The sequence below is a fragment of the Vulpes lagopus genome, chromosome 4 (genome assembly GCF_018345385.1).
Source record: "Vulpes lagopus strain Blue_001 chromosome 4, ASM1834538v1, whole genome shotgun sequence".
Classification (NCBI taxonomy): domain Eukaryota; kingdom Metazoa; phylum Chordata; class Mammalia; order Carnivora; family Canidae; genus Vulpes; species Vulpes lagopus.
The window spans coordinates 98598646-98614173 of record NC_054827.1 but is presented as its reverse complement, the minus strand read 5'-3'; the positions used below and the strand labels follow the sequence as shown (position 1 = coordinate 98614173).

General features: G+C 38.2%; 1 protein-coding gene across 6 annotated transcripts in view; it reads left to right on the top strand.

Moving 5' to 3' along the window:
• The window catches only part of FAM189A1 (family with sequence similarity 189 member A1), a 449858-nt gene that overhangs the window by 404333 nt on the left and 29997 nt on the right, over window positions 1-15528 (top strand). For all 6 annotated transcript variants that reach the window (XM_041752472.1, XM_041752474.1, XM_041752471.1 and 3 more), the window contains one exon: window positions 15104-15211. In XM_041752472.1, the coding sequence (XP_041608406.1) occupies window positions 15104-15211 (108 nt within the window). The remainder of the gene's footprint in view (window positions 1-15103; window positions 15212-15528) is intronic.

Below are 15528 nucleotides of genomic sequence, written 5' to 3'. Positions count from 1 at the left end.
CTGAGTCATTCTCCAAAATGGTTGTGCTAATGTGCACTCCCACCAGGGCTCTCTCATGATCCCCATTTATCTATGTCCTTGCCAAGCCTTCTACTTTTGCCATCATGAAGAGGAACAGTATCTCATTATGTGTGCCACGTGCATTTTTCTGACCACAGGAAGGTGAAACATTCACATGCTAAGAACCATCCTGTTGCCTTGTCCATACTTGTTTCATATCTTTTGTTGCTTTTTACATTAGGTTGTCTTTTCATTTTTAGAAGCTTCTTATATATTCTGAATCCTGATCCTTTCTTGGTTTTTCATATTTTAAGCATATCCTCCCATTCTGTGTGTGTGTATGTGTGTGTGTACCTGTCTGTTTATGATGTCATTTGTCATATAGAAGGTCCACCATTGCAATATAGTTGATTTTATCAATCTTTTCCTTCTGGATTGTTCCTTTTATGTCTTGTTTAGCAAATATAGTTGATCCTCGTTATTCATAGTACTGATGTTCTATAAAGTCATTGCAAACACTAAATGAATGAATCCTGAACCATTGCTCCTAGAGGAAATACAGGGTTAGGTTTCTGTGAGTCTCTGGTCACAACATTTTCATCAACCCATCAATATAGAACTTTGTTGTATGTGTCGTTCTGTTTAAAGACACCCTATTTAATACATATATTTAATATATATTGTGGGTTCACTGAACTTGAAGTCAAGGCCAACAGCACTAGAAATCATGCCTGAATGAAGCTCATAAGGCACATTACAGGCTTCCTGCACTTTTTTTTTTAAAGATTTTATTTATTTATTTGAGAGTGAGAGAGAGCATGTGCAAGAAGGGGGGAATGGCAGATGGAGAAGGAGAAACAGACTCCCCCACTGAGCAGGGCTGGATCCCAGGGCCCCAGGATCAGGACCTGAGCTGAAGGTAGACACTTAACCGACTGAGACCCCCAGGTGCCCCCTTCCTGCACTTTAGAAATACAGCACTTTAACTCCATGCTTGGGGGGCATTTTAAATAGCAAAATCAACAACAAAAAAGCACAAAAAATATGGCACTGAATAGGCCATGAAAAGGACACTTGTTGGGATCCCTGGGTGGCGCAGCGGTTTGGCGCCTGCCTTTGGCCCAGGGCGCGATCCTGGAGACCCGGGATCGAATCCCACGTCGGGCTCCCGGTGCATGGAGCCTGCTTCTCCCTCTGCCTGTGTCTCTGCCTCTCTCTCTCTCTCTCTGTGTGACTATCATAAATAAATAAAAATTTAAAAAAAAAATTAATTAGAAAAGGACACTTGTTTACAGTATGAGAGCTGAAACAAGAAAGCAGAACATATCCTTTGTCAGCTTAAGCTTGGAAGTATGCACATCAGGCAACTTGAATTTTTTCCCACTACATGCATGTCCTCAAATGACCAGGAAAGCACTGTGGGTGATTTTTGGGGTTGCAAATGGATTTTAGCAAGTACGTGAATTTGCAGATACGGAATTTACAAATAACGAAGATTGACTATACTTTCCTTCCCCAAAGTTACAAAGATAGTCTCTTCCATTCTCTTCTAATAGTTGTAGAGTTCTGTTTTTCAGGTTTAGGTTTTTTAAATTCCCATTTGTGAATGGTTGTGTAATTAGTAATGATTTTGTATGGATAAACAATTATCTTAGTACCATTTATCACTATCCTTTTCCTACTGATTTGTCATATGTCAGTTTTCCATATACATGTGGTTCTTTCTGTGAACTCCTCTGCTCCCTTAGTCGATTTTTCTGTTTTTTTGTCACTCTACTTTTATAATAGCTCTTGATATGTGATGGATACAGATTCTTTCACCTTGTTTTGTTTAATTTCCATTTAGTATCTCTTAATGCAATAATGGATACAACAATAGAATAAGTATTATATAGATTATAATGCAGAATACTAAAATGAACACCTGGGACTCACTGGAATATCACCAGTCCTTGGCATCTACCCGTGTGCTTCTCCAGCAAAGAATTTGAATTTTATATTTTACCATCTTGAATTTTATATCTTTTATTCCTTAATTGTTTCTTTATAATTTAATCACATAGGCACATGCGCCTATATACAATATGATTTAGTTTTGTGCTTTTTCCTTACCTTTACAAGTGGTATATAAGCATTTACTACTTATTTTCTTAAAATTAATCCATGTTGTTTTGTGTAGTTGTAATTCATTCATTCATTCTCACAGCTGTGAGCATAACACAATGTATTCATCACTTCCCTTGTGGAAGGACACTGAGTGGGTCCCTATTTGCTGTTAGTAACAATACTGGTCTGAATGGATACCTATGCATATGTCTTATGGTCCATGTGGTAAGAGCTGCTTATGACAATAGTTTCAGGAATACAATTGTTGCAAATACTCAACTTTAGAAGATGGTGCCAAGTAACTGTATCAGTCTCTGCTCCCATCAGTCAGCATCCTCATTGGTCCACATCACCAGCACTTAGTATTTTTTAATATATTTTGCCAATCTAGCAGGCATACAAAAGGTATTATATGATCGCAATTTGGATTTCTCAGCTACTACTGAAATAGATCATCTTTTCAAATAGTTATCATTTCTGTTTCCTTTTTTGATAATTATCTTTCATGTTTATTGCCTATTTTTCTAATGATTGTCTTTTTAATTAATTTGTATAAGGTTTGTTTTTTGTCTTGTTTTAGAAGCCCATCCCTATTTCAGGGCAAAAGGCTACTCTTATGTATTTATTTGACTTAATTTTTCCTTTCACATTTATGTCCTTCATCTATATGGCATTGATTTATGAGTATGATGTATGGATAGCCAATTATTTTAACCTAGATTATTGAATAGTTCATTCTCTTAATAAAAATCTTCTTTGTATCATCTGTCATGTATTGTTTTAATATTTATTTGCATCATTTCCCACACTCACTTTTTTGTTTATATGAATGAATCTTCTTTTTCCCCTCTGTTGGTACCACAGTGTCTTCATGACTGCAGTTTCATGATGTCTTGATAGCTGGTAAGAATTTAAACTTATAAATGTACCCCAAAGTAAAACTATTGTTCCCTCCCATAAGTATTAGTATGTAGTCCTTACATTTGATATCTACACTCCTCTGCCCTGAGCCTTTCTCTGGAACCCAGGATCTTTCGGGATCCAGCCTTGGGGCATTATGGGCACCCTGTCATTGCTGAGCTCTGCCTGGTTGGCTGGTGCTCAAGTTGTGCCAGCTGTTAAATCTTTGAACTCTCACCTCTACCATAACCTATCAAAATTAAGCAGATTTGTTGAACCTTTTAAATAATTTTTAGATCTACTAATTTAGAGTTCCTTTTCTTGTCTTTGCATAATTACTTAATGCAGATTTGATGTATAAATTTCACAAGCCAATAGCATGCTGCATAATGACTCTTAATAAACTAATAAAGAATCAGCATACTCCAAATCAATGATAGCTTAATTATGCTCTTGTTCCATGCAAGAGGAGACAAAAGAAATAAAATCCAAATTTACTTCAGGTGTACCTTTATAAGAGCTGGTACTCAGAAGAGATGGCTTAGGCAACCAAGAGCTGATCTCCAGCTGCTAAATTAAAAAAAAAAAAGATAAATAAAATAAAATAAATTTAAAGACCTGATGTTCATTCTGGTAATCTTTATTCATGATTTATCATTGTGCTTCCATTTTAAAATATTTCCTTAAGCATATACATAGCTGTTCTGTACTCCGTATCTCTAACAATTCCGGTATTTGAAGTCCTTTAGAATCTAAATCTGCATTTTATTCTTTCTGATGCCTTCCACTGGTGGGTGGCTCGTGTCCTCATATACAGGATGATTTCTGATTGAGAACTCCTATTTGCTTAATCCTAATGTATACGAATCCTGTGGACCTAATTGAGGACTACTTCCTCCAAAAACGATTCATCTTTGCCTCTCCTAGAAGCCAGGAATTGTTGCACACTTTTAGTTTCTTTTGAGTGTCTAAGCTGAATTCTGGAATCTTTATTCATTGACCCTTTTTACTGCTAGCCCAAGGAACCAAATCCCAGTTCTGGTGTTAGCAGTTACCCTCTGGACAATCCTGTTCCTAGACTTGCTCTCTGCTCACATCTTCCAGTTCTAGTTTTGGCTCATAAGTTGGTCCTCCAATTTGGAAGGAGGAGTGGAAATGAGGTCTTTGGAGATATCCTCTATTTCTGCAATGTCATCAATGCATCAAGAACCACACATTATTTGGAATCTGTTCTACAGATGGGGAGGGCCCCATCTCAGGAAGTCTGCCAACCCTACTACCTGAATTGGAAGTCTGCCATGGCAATTCTTGGCCTTATACTCTGCTCTCTAGGTTTTAGAGTCATCCTGTCAGTCTATACACAGATACACAGAATCTTGTTGTCATATTTACTGGAATGCAATTAGGTTTATAAATTAATTTGTAGAGAATTAACATGTTAATGACATTGAGTCTTCCTATTCATGACTACAGTCTGTCTTATTTATTAGTTCTCAATATATTATTTATCATTTCATCCATTTTTCTATCTTCTCAAGTGTATTTTTGTTGCTGTGATAAAATCAGACTTTTTAAAATATTTTTTTGTTTTTTTAGAGAGCAAGAGAGAGGACGAGCAGGCGGAGGGGCCAAGGGAAAGAAACAGAGAGACTTTCAAGCAGGTGCCCCACCAAGCTCAGAGACCGATGCAGAGCTCAATCTCATAACCCTGAGACCATGACCTGAGCTAAAATCAAGAGTCAGATGCTCAACTGACTGAGCCATCAAGGCACCCTAAAATCATATCTTAGAAAAAATTATTCTTCCTCTTTGTTGCTGGTATATGATAATGCAATTAATTTTGCATATTGATCTTACATCCAGCAACATTGTCCACTAATCTTAATTTAAATATTTGAAAATGTTGTTGGGTTTTATATGTAAATAATCATATCATATGGAAACAATGGCAGCTTTACTTCTTTTCTAATTATATGTAATTTACTTCTTTCTAGTGTTTCATTCCAGTGGTTGAGATCTGCTATATGGTGTTGAATAGAAGTGATAATGGTAGCCATCCCCATCTCCTACCTGATATTTGCTGTAGGGCTTCTTAACTTAAAGGACCATTCATGTATTTTTAGTTTATTAGGAGCTTTTAAAGTAGTGTTGGAATTGCAACCGCTATTTTGTATCTATTGAGATTAAATATGGTTTTAATTTAAATATGAGATTAAATAATTTAATTAATTAATAATTTTAATTTAAATATGAGATATAATAATTTAATTTAAATATGAAATAATTTAATTTAAATATGAGATTAACTATGGTTTTGAGATTTAATATGGTTTTCATTTAATGGGGTGAATTCCGTTAATAGATCATCTTGTGTTAAAACATCCTTATAATGGAGGAATAAAACAAACTTGGTCATAATGCTTTTTTTTAAAGTAAGCTTCACGCCCAGCATGGGCTTGAACTCATAATTCTGAGATCAAGATCTGAGCTAAGATCAGGAATTGGACACTCAACTTACTGACCTACCCAGGTGCCCCTTATAATGAATCTTTTAATATTTTACTGGATTTAGTTTTTTAGTAATTTGCTTAGCATTTTTGTGTTTAGGTTCACAAGGAAGAATTTTCCTCTCTTGTTCTTTTCATATCTAGATTTGTCTCATTTGTTTTTTTAAAAATGGCTAATTATCCCAACACAAGTAATATAATGTGCCATTATTATGATAAGGATCTGTATCCTTCTCTTCTATATAGTTATATATCTATCTATATATATATATATCTATATAGTTATATACCTATAACTCTTCTATTCCTGTATCAGTGCCACACTATTTTGCGATTGTAGATGTATGGCACATTTTCAGGTGTGCAAAGCCCTTCTTCTTTTCCAAAGATTTCTTGACCACATTTGTGTATTTTTTCTTTCCTAAATATATGGTAATGTTTTGTTTGACACTGTTTTAAGGCTAGAGGCTAGTTAGAATCATAGTGAGTTTTTAAAAATCCTGGATTTATGGGAAAAATATATGTTATAAAGTAATATATAGGAAAGATATATTTTGTAAAATATATACAGACCATTAGAAGTATATTTTATGTAAGCCTCTGGGTAATCACAAAGAAAATAACTATAAAAGTTAAACAAAAGAAAAAGAGAAAGGAATCATCACACACACACACACACAAAAAAAAAACAGAAGACTGGAACACAAAGGAAGATGACATGAGAAGGAGAAAAGAACAAAGGCCTAGCAGACAAACAGAACACAGTTAACAAAATGGCATTAGTAAATCTTTCTCTGTCAATAATTACGTTAAATCTAAATGGACTAAATCCCCAATAAAAAGATATAGAGTGGCTGAATGGATTAAAAAAAATCCAACTCTGTGCTGCCTACAAGAAACTCACTTTAGATTCAAGGATACACATAGGCTAATAGCTAAGGGATGGAAAAGGATATTCCATGTAAATGTTAACCAAAGAAAACGGGTGGCTATGCTTATATGAGACAAGGTAAACCTTAAGTCAGAAACTGTTTATAGACAAAGAAGGTCATTGATAAAGGTCAATTCAACAGAAAGATATAGCAGTTGTAAATAAATATGCACTCAACATCACAGTACCTACATAGATAAACTAATATTGACATATTTGAAAGGAGAAATCAGCAAAACAATAATGGTAGACTTCAGTATGCCACTTTCAATAATGAATAGAACATCCAGACAGAAAATCAATAAAGAAGCAGTGAACTTGAACAAAATAGACCTAACAGATACATACAGAGTGTTTCATTCATCACCACAAGAATACACGGAACATTCTCCAGGATAGATTACAGGTTAGGGCATAAAACAAGTCTTAACATAAACTTAAGAAGATTGAAATCCTACCAAGTATCTTTTCCATCCACAATAAAGTGAAACTAGAAATCATAACAGCAGGAAAACTGGAAAATTCACAAATATGTGAAAACTAACATGCTCTTAAACAACCACTGTGTCAAAGAGAAAATCAAAAGGAAATTTTGAAAAAACTAACTAATATACATATACAAAGATCCATATATGTGCACACACATGCACTCACACACACACAGGTAGAGGAGCTTATTTTTTACCTGATTACCCTTTCTTGAATTTCAGGAACATGGCAAATTGTTTTCTTGATGTTAAAACTTGATAGAATTACAAGAAAATAATTAGTCTGTGAATTACTGTAACTTATATAGTTATCTAAGCAATTTATATCCACCAACTAGAAACCAAAAGCTATTGCTTCAGGGGGCAAAGAACAGGTTTTGAATTACCAAATAAGGTGCAGTTCTGCACCATTGTGAGGAGTGTAAATCTCCCCTGAGTCCTTGCTCAAAGTTAAAAGTGTGATTGAACAAACAGCACATATTGTATGAGAAGCAAACCTGTCCTCTTCTAGTAGCATTTGTGTTATTGATGATGCTCAAGAGGCCAAAGCAAGACCAAAATTCACTTAAATTTGTAGGGATCCTAAGTAGAATGTTTGCATCTGGAAATAACTTTCACAAATTCCTTCGTAAATCACTCACCTTTTCTATATGAGCCTAATTTTAGTTCCATTTGTAAGATCAGTATTCAAGCCAGCCACGAAGACCTCTGTCTGCAAGAACTGCTTTCTACAGAGACAAATTAAATGGCCTGGGATCTATTCCAAGATGTGCTCATCACTTGAAAAATTTTATGGAAAAGAGAAGTCACAAATTTTACACACACACACACACACACACACACACACACACACACACAGATCATACTACCAATGAGAGTTCTAATTCAGAGTCTTTGCTTATCCATGAATTTACTTGGGTGATGGTGAATTTTTCTGTGTGTGTGGTTGGAAATTTAGAAATTCAGCATCTCGTTTCCTTCCAGTCTTCTCTTAAAACTCAGAAAAGAACAATGAAACATCCTGTACATTTTCAAACAAGTGTTTACCAGTCGCTTATTTTGAGTGAGGTATTCTATTATAAATAATAACAGAAGACTGGGTCTCTGTTCTTGCTGTCCTCTCAAAATTAAAATGGAAATATACTGTCAGGAACTATGCAGGGTCTGAGATTGTACTTGCTCTCAAGCTAACACAGTAGCCTGTTGCATTTACTGTCACTTCTCAGGCAGAAGACATGAGACCCCTGACTCAGAGACAAAGGACTCTGTTACTCATGGCAAAAGCAACTGCCAGAACTTCATGTTGGTTTGTGTCAGTTCCCTGTGGCCCTCAAGTCTTTTGGGACAATTGCAAAGGGCCCATCATGAATGCCTGCACACGCAGTGAGACTGCATTATGGGAGAGAATCCCTGAGCCTGGAGAATTTGCTGCATTTGTAATAAGCCTACACTTTGTCTGAGGTTAAGGATACCTCCTTCCTCAAGGTTGCTTCTTGCAAACCCAACCCTGGGAAACGAGTGGGGTAATGAGCAGTCCAGGTTTCTCTTCTCGGCAAGCCCAGCAGGAGTTTGCAGGTATGCTCAGGGTCCTTGGCAGATTGCCCCTCCCAACGCAGATCTGCATGCAATGTCAGGTAACAGTCTATGGCCAGTGTCTAACATCACAGTGCAATCAAGAATACATGGTGCAGGTCATCCTGGGGCTTCAAAGGAGGAAAAATTCCTTGGGATATCGGCTGTTGGAGAAGAAGACCCTGGGGGAAATGAGATTCAACCTGGACCTTGAAATTGGAGTCACATTTGGATTCAAGAGGCAAAGTCACATAAGAAAGGACTGCAATTAGAGAATACTCCACCTGGGTAAGGTGGGTCAGAAGAGGCAGAGAGCAGTTGGGAAGCTGGGGTAGGTTGTCCAGGAATGTAGGTGTGAATGAAGGCCTGAACTGGACAGGCCTGGGATTCGGGAGCAGGGGACAGATGGAAAAGACCCACAGAGGATGCTTGCATTCAAGCTGGTGACATGAGAACTACTTGTGCAGAGTTTTGAAATCTTTTGCTTCATGCTCAGAGCAGAACGACCCAATTGCGAGTGTACCTTATGCTTCCATGCAGGAGATTCTAAGCCCTGGAAGTTACCAAGGATGGCCCTACCCACCTGGAACACAGAGCAGGATGGGGATATCATAGTGTCTCTGGTCATAATCCCCTACACTTCCATCCACCTTTTCTAACGTCCGGTTTTTCCACATTTGAGTCCCATTCCTACCATGAAAGACCCTCTAAGATAGACATCCCTGCATTGAGTAATTAATAAGCTTCAATAGGATAATTCTGATAAAGCCCAACTCCCATCCCTTAATTATAACAGACATAAAATTACTGTTAGCTATGGTCTCCTCACTTAATTTTTATGCTGTGGCTGATAATGGTCTCCTATGGGATCTCTTTTTTAATTCAAAGAAAGAAAAGAAATATGTAGGGGGACAAATAGTCGGGGAGCTAATAGAAATGAACATAAGACCATTTGTCCTCTGGGCAAATTTTATGGGAGTGAGTATGCACAGTGGCTGGCAGCGAAACTTAGCATCCACAGTGAAGACATGCCTTGTTTTCACACTTGCCATTTTGAATGACCTTATAAAAATATTTTATAGAACATGGATTTCAGTGCTTGCGGAGGAATCTCTGATAACGCTGTCAAAGGGCAGAAGTAAAGGTATTATTTAAGCCAGAAAGAGAATTCCAAAAAAACACATAAGCATAATTCCAGGTGGTGTGCCATTATCGGGGGGGGGCGGGGGGAAGCCAAGCATTTTAACAACTGGAAGAAGAAGAAAAAAAGTCTTTTTTGGTGTGTGTTTCAAATGAATACACTCCATGAGACATAAAGCGGTGTTTGCCTCATGATGCATATTCAAAAAAAGGATGTGATTTGTGGGGTATTTTTGAGAGGTTTTATTTGGTTGCAAATGAGAGTATATACAAAGTTAATGTTCTTTTCAGAAGGGCATTTCTTTTCATAACAGTGGAATATATGGTCAATAAAGTTGAAATTTTTAGGTTGAGGACAAAATTAAGGCATTGATTATATTTTTGGTTATGGTACATTATGAGCTGTCACTATATTGGTTCTAGTTTTTAAAATTACCCCCTGATATATATATATTTAAGATTTCTACATACTATCTCAGGTTATCTCTGGTGTATCTTTAAGGTGATCATGGCAATTTCATCCAGGAATGCCCTCTTCTCTGGGGAGTCTGAAGCACCCTAATCCCCTGCAGTCTGGTGGATCTGGAAGAGGGAATGAGTAAACCCCAGGTCATCAGATATATCAAAGGGTACCCACAGAGGAAGACACATATTGATTCTGTAGAGATGACACCTAGTCTGCATCTCCTCTCCTGATCTTCATCATGAGCTCCAGGCCCACCTTTCTAACTGATCATGAACATCTCTGTGGGCAGGTCCCTGGCAACCAGCTTTATGTGTCCCAGGTCACACTGGTTATTCTTCAAAGACTGCCTCTTTCCCACAGGCCCCTGGCATACTGCTAGCATCAGGCTCTCATTCTCAATATATGCCTCAGAATCATCTCCTACTCTCATTCTTCTCCCTCATGCTGGTCTGTCCCCAACCAGTGGCCATGCCCTGTTGATTTCAGCTTCATAGTCATTCTAAGACTCCCAGTCTCCATGTTCCTCCACGTGCTCTGGTTTCACCCTTCTGCTGCAGTGGCAACGTGCTCACCCCCATGTTTCCACCCTCTCATTTCAACACATGTTTACTGAGCACCTGTTACATCCCAGCTTCTGCAGTTGGCCCTACAAAAGGTGTCTCAGTCATTTGTGAAAATAGGTTGTATTATCTCTTTCCCAACATCAACACATCTTCAGAGGTATCACATCACTTAGAGAATAAAATCCAAGCTCCTCAGCCTCTCTCCAACCACATCTGTGCATGTATTCTTCCACAACTGAGCTCCCACCCTGCCCCATCTTTAGTGGCTACAGGGGCAGGGAGGACACTCGGGATGGCCATAGTAATGTTGCACAAGAACTTAAGGCAGCTGTCTAACTCCTGCTGCAACCACTTAGGAAATGAAAACCAAAAAAGCCACCAAGAGCTTTTGACCAAGATGGAATTATAAGGACTGGATTTAGTCTCCCACCTGAAGTGACTCCCCACGGTCCCAGCCAAGAAAAACCAAAAGAGACAAAATGTGAAGACACACCAGGCAATAAGGACAGTGATCCTGAAATATGGTCAACAAATGAGGTAAGCCCTCGAGGGGCCCCAGCTTATAGCCTCGAAGCCGCCAGGTCATAGGGGATCTCAGGAAGATCCCTGCAGACTCCCAGAGTTGGGGACATAGAGCTAAGAAAATTAGGGAGACTAAGGCCTGGGGACTAGAGTTCCCAGGACAAGAGTAGTGGAGGGAAGAGAATTTTGAGATCTTCAGAGGATCCCCCTGGAGTAGTCAATCGAATATTGATTAGCCCATGCATATGAAGAAAATATTGGAATCGTAAAAAAGAATCACAGAAAAAGGTTTAGAAATTGGTGCAGGCCTGAGAGTAGCACCTGTTCCCACCTTGTTCAGAGGGCCCAGAACACTCTTACCTCAGGAATGGGGAATACCTAGCCCTAGACCAAACTCTTCTCTCTTCTAACAAATCTTACAAACAAGATTTTCTCTCTTCACATTGTCATTGAATGATTTAACATTGGGGATATGTTTAAACATGGTATGTTAATTTTGTCCCCTATAATATTATCATTATCATCCTCCTTTTGGCTATTTTACAAGGCAGCTTTGAGAGCAAATGAGCAGGGAAAGGGGTTGCACAAAGGTGTGATCACAATAATTTACAGGAGATTGGGGAACTTTCTTAAAGGATGGTATAGATAAGAATACATTTCATGTATATATGAGTAAAACCACTGGGAAGGCTCTCAGACCAAAAGGTCATTTGGACACATACCTAGTGCATATATCAAGCATTCCATGAGGAAATACAATGAGTATATTTTCTCTTGAGGATTTGTCAACCCCTTGATTCGATCATTGAAACTAGCCTCATTAATCCCATTGTCTTTTAGGTGAAAGATCCATTTTTTTCCTGATAGCTTTTTGAGTATGTACAGTATTTTGTACATTTTTGTATGAATAAGATTAGATTGGAGGAGATATCATAACAGGAATACTTTGTTTTACTGTGCTTGGTTTTATTGTACTTCTCAGATACTGCGTTTTTTACAAATTGAAGGTTTGCTTTGAGCAAATCTATTGGCAACGTTTTTCCAACATTTCCTCATTTCATATCTCTTTCATATTTTGGCAATTCTCATAGTATTTCAAACTTTCATTGTTATTATATTTGTTATGGTGGCCAGTGAGGAGTGATCTCTGATATTACTATTATGATTGTTTTGGGGCATCACAGACCATGCCCATGTATAGGATGGTGAACTTAATTGATCAATATTATATGTATTCTGACCACTCCACTGGCTAGCCATTCTGTAGCTCACTCTCTGTCCTTGAGTCTCCTTGCTTCCTGGGAGACAACAATGTTGAAATTAGGCCAACTAATAACCCTACAACAGCCTCTAAGTGTTCAAGTGAAGGGACAAATTGGATGTCTCTCACTTTAACCTAAAAGCTAGTGATGATTAAGCTTAGTGAAAAGGGCATGTTGAAAGCTCTGATAGGCCAAAAGCTAGGCCTTTTGCACCGGCTATCCAATTTGTGTACAAAAGAAAAGTTCTTGAAGGAAATTAAAAATGCTATTCCAGTAAACACATGAATGTTAAGAAAGTGAATCTTATTGCTGATGAGGAGAAAGTGTAGTGGTCTGGAAAGAGGATCAAGCCAGCCACAATATTCCCTTAAACAAAAGCCTAATCCAAAGCAAGGCCCTATCTCTCTTCAGTTCTACAAAGGCTGAGAGAGGGAGGAAGCTCAGAAGGAAAGTTTGAAGCTAGTAGCAGTTGCTTCTTGAGGTTTAAGGGAAACAGCCATCTCCATAACATCAAAGTGCAAGGTGAAATGGCAAGTGCTGATGTAGAAGCTGCAACTAGTTATCCAGAAGATCTAAGTTAATGAAGGTGGCTACACTCAACAGTAGATTTTCAATGTCGGCAAAATAACCTCATTTTGGAATAAGATGCCATCCATCTAGGATGTTTGTAGCTGGAAAGGAAAAGTCAATGCCTGGCTTCAAAGATTCCAAATACAGACTGATTCTGATGGACATACAATGAAATTAATGTTGTTTTCAGGCCTATCAATACAACATCTGTTCTGTAGCCTCAGATCAAGGAGGATTTTAACTTTCAAGTATTATTATTTAAGAAATACATTTCAAGCAAATCAAAACTGCAGTGAGATACCACCCCACACATGTCAGAATGGCTAAAATCAAAAACAAAAAAAAAAAACAATAAATGTTGGTGAGGATGTGGAGAGAAAGGAACCCTCTTGCACTTTTGGTAGGAATGCCAACTGGCACAGCCACTCTGGAAAGCAGTATGGGGGTGTCTCAAAAAGTTAAAAATAGAACTACCCCAATGATCCAGTAATTGCACTACTGGGTATTTACCCAAAAAATGTAAAACACTAATTCAGAGGGATACATGTATCCCTATGTTTATAGCACATTATTTACAATAGCCAAATTATGGAAGCAGCCCAATTTTCACTGACAGATGAATAGATAAAGAAGATGTGGTGTATATATACACAATGGGATATTATTCAGCCATTAAAAAGACATGGTAAAAAAAATGAAAAAATAAAAAGACATGGTATATCATGGTATATCATTGCACACTTATCAGAATGGCTAAAATAAAAATAGTGATACCAAATGTGGGCAAGGAAACAGAGAAACTGACATTCATACATTTCTGTAGGAAAGTAATATGATTCAGCCACTTTGGAAAAACAATTTGGCAGTTTCTTACAAAACTAAGCATTCAATTACCATCTGACCCAGCAATTGTACTGTTGGACATTTTTCCCAGGGAAGTAAAAACTTAGGTTCACACAAAGACCTGCCCACAAACATTCATGGCAGCTTTATTTGTAACAGCCCCAAACTGAAAACAACAGATATTTCTCACATGATGCCCTAGTAAGCAAACTGTGGTATATCCACAATGGAATACAGCTCAACAATAAAAAGGAATGATCACATGGAACAGAGTGGATGAATCTTGATGGAATTATGCTGAGTGAAAGAATCCAGTTTTGAAAGGTTATGTGCTGTACGATTCCACTCGTGTACCATTCTTGAAAGGACAAAATTATAAAAATGGAGACCAGACTAACGGTTAATAGGGTTTGGGAATGAGAGATGGAGCTGAAGGAGGGAGAGAGAGGTACGTGTGTTCTGACAGGTCACCGTGGGGTGGGGATCCTTGTGGTGATAGAAATGTTCTAGATCTTGACTACATCACTTATCAGTCCTGGTCATGATATTTTACTATAGTTTTGTAAGATGCTACCATGGAGGAAACTGAGCAAAGGGTAGGCAGGACTTCTCTGTATTATTTCTTACACCTGCCTGTGAATCTACTGGTACTTCAAAGTAAAAAGTTTAATTAAGGGATGTCTGGGTTGCTCAGTGGCTGATCATCTGCCTTTGGCTCAGGTCGTGATCCCAGGGTCCTGGGATCAAGTCCCACATCAGGCTCCCCAAAGGGAACCTGCTTCTCCCTCTGCCTATGTCTCTGCCTCTCTCTGTGTGTCTCTCATGAATAATAAATAAAATCTTTTTTTTTAGTTTAATTAAAAAGCTTGGCATTTTACTAAACTCTTCAAAATTTTGAGTTATATTTTAATTGCCAAAGATAGCCCACCCACTGAAATGTTGATGATTTCAAGATTTTCTCAGACAGTGAGTGCCTGGTAGTGATTGAAAGTGTGAAATACATCATTTAGTATCTAAGAATAATTTGATCAGCACTGTAGAAGGATAACAAATGTGTCTCTGTTAAAGGCCAGTTTTGATTATTAAAAAAAAAATGAACAAAAGGCTACAAAAGAAAAACCTACGTGGAGTGGATGGCATTTGGCCATACTCATTCCAGACCTTGATGGAAATGCTAAGGATCTGCCATGTTGTCAGATGAGACTGACATTCTGCTGCATTTTTCTTTCACAGGATCTCCTCTTCAGTGTGTGTGCCCTCAATGTCCTCTCCACCATCGTGTGCGCGTTGGCCACAGCCATGTGCTGCATGCAGATGGTCTCTTCCGATGTCCTGCAGATGGTGAGTGGGCCCCTTCCTTCCCAAGCTACTTTGAAACCAATGGAGGGGGGGCAGTTGGGTGGCTCAGTGGTTGATCATCTGCCTTTGGCTCAGGTCATGATCCCGGGCTCCTGGGATTGAGTCCAGCATCAGGCTCTCCACAGAGAGCCTGTTTCTCCCTCTGCCTGTGTCTGCCTCTCTCTTTGTGTGTCTCTCATGAGTAAATACAATCTTGAAAGAAAGAAAGAAAGAAAGAAAGAAAGAAAGAAAGAAAGAAAGAAAGAAAGAAAGAAAAGAAAGAAAGAGAAAGAGCAACAGAGAGTAGACACTTGTAGCTT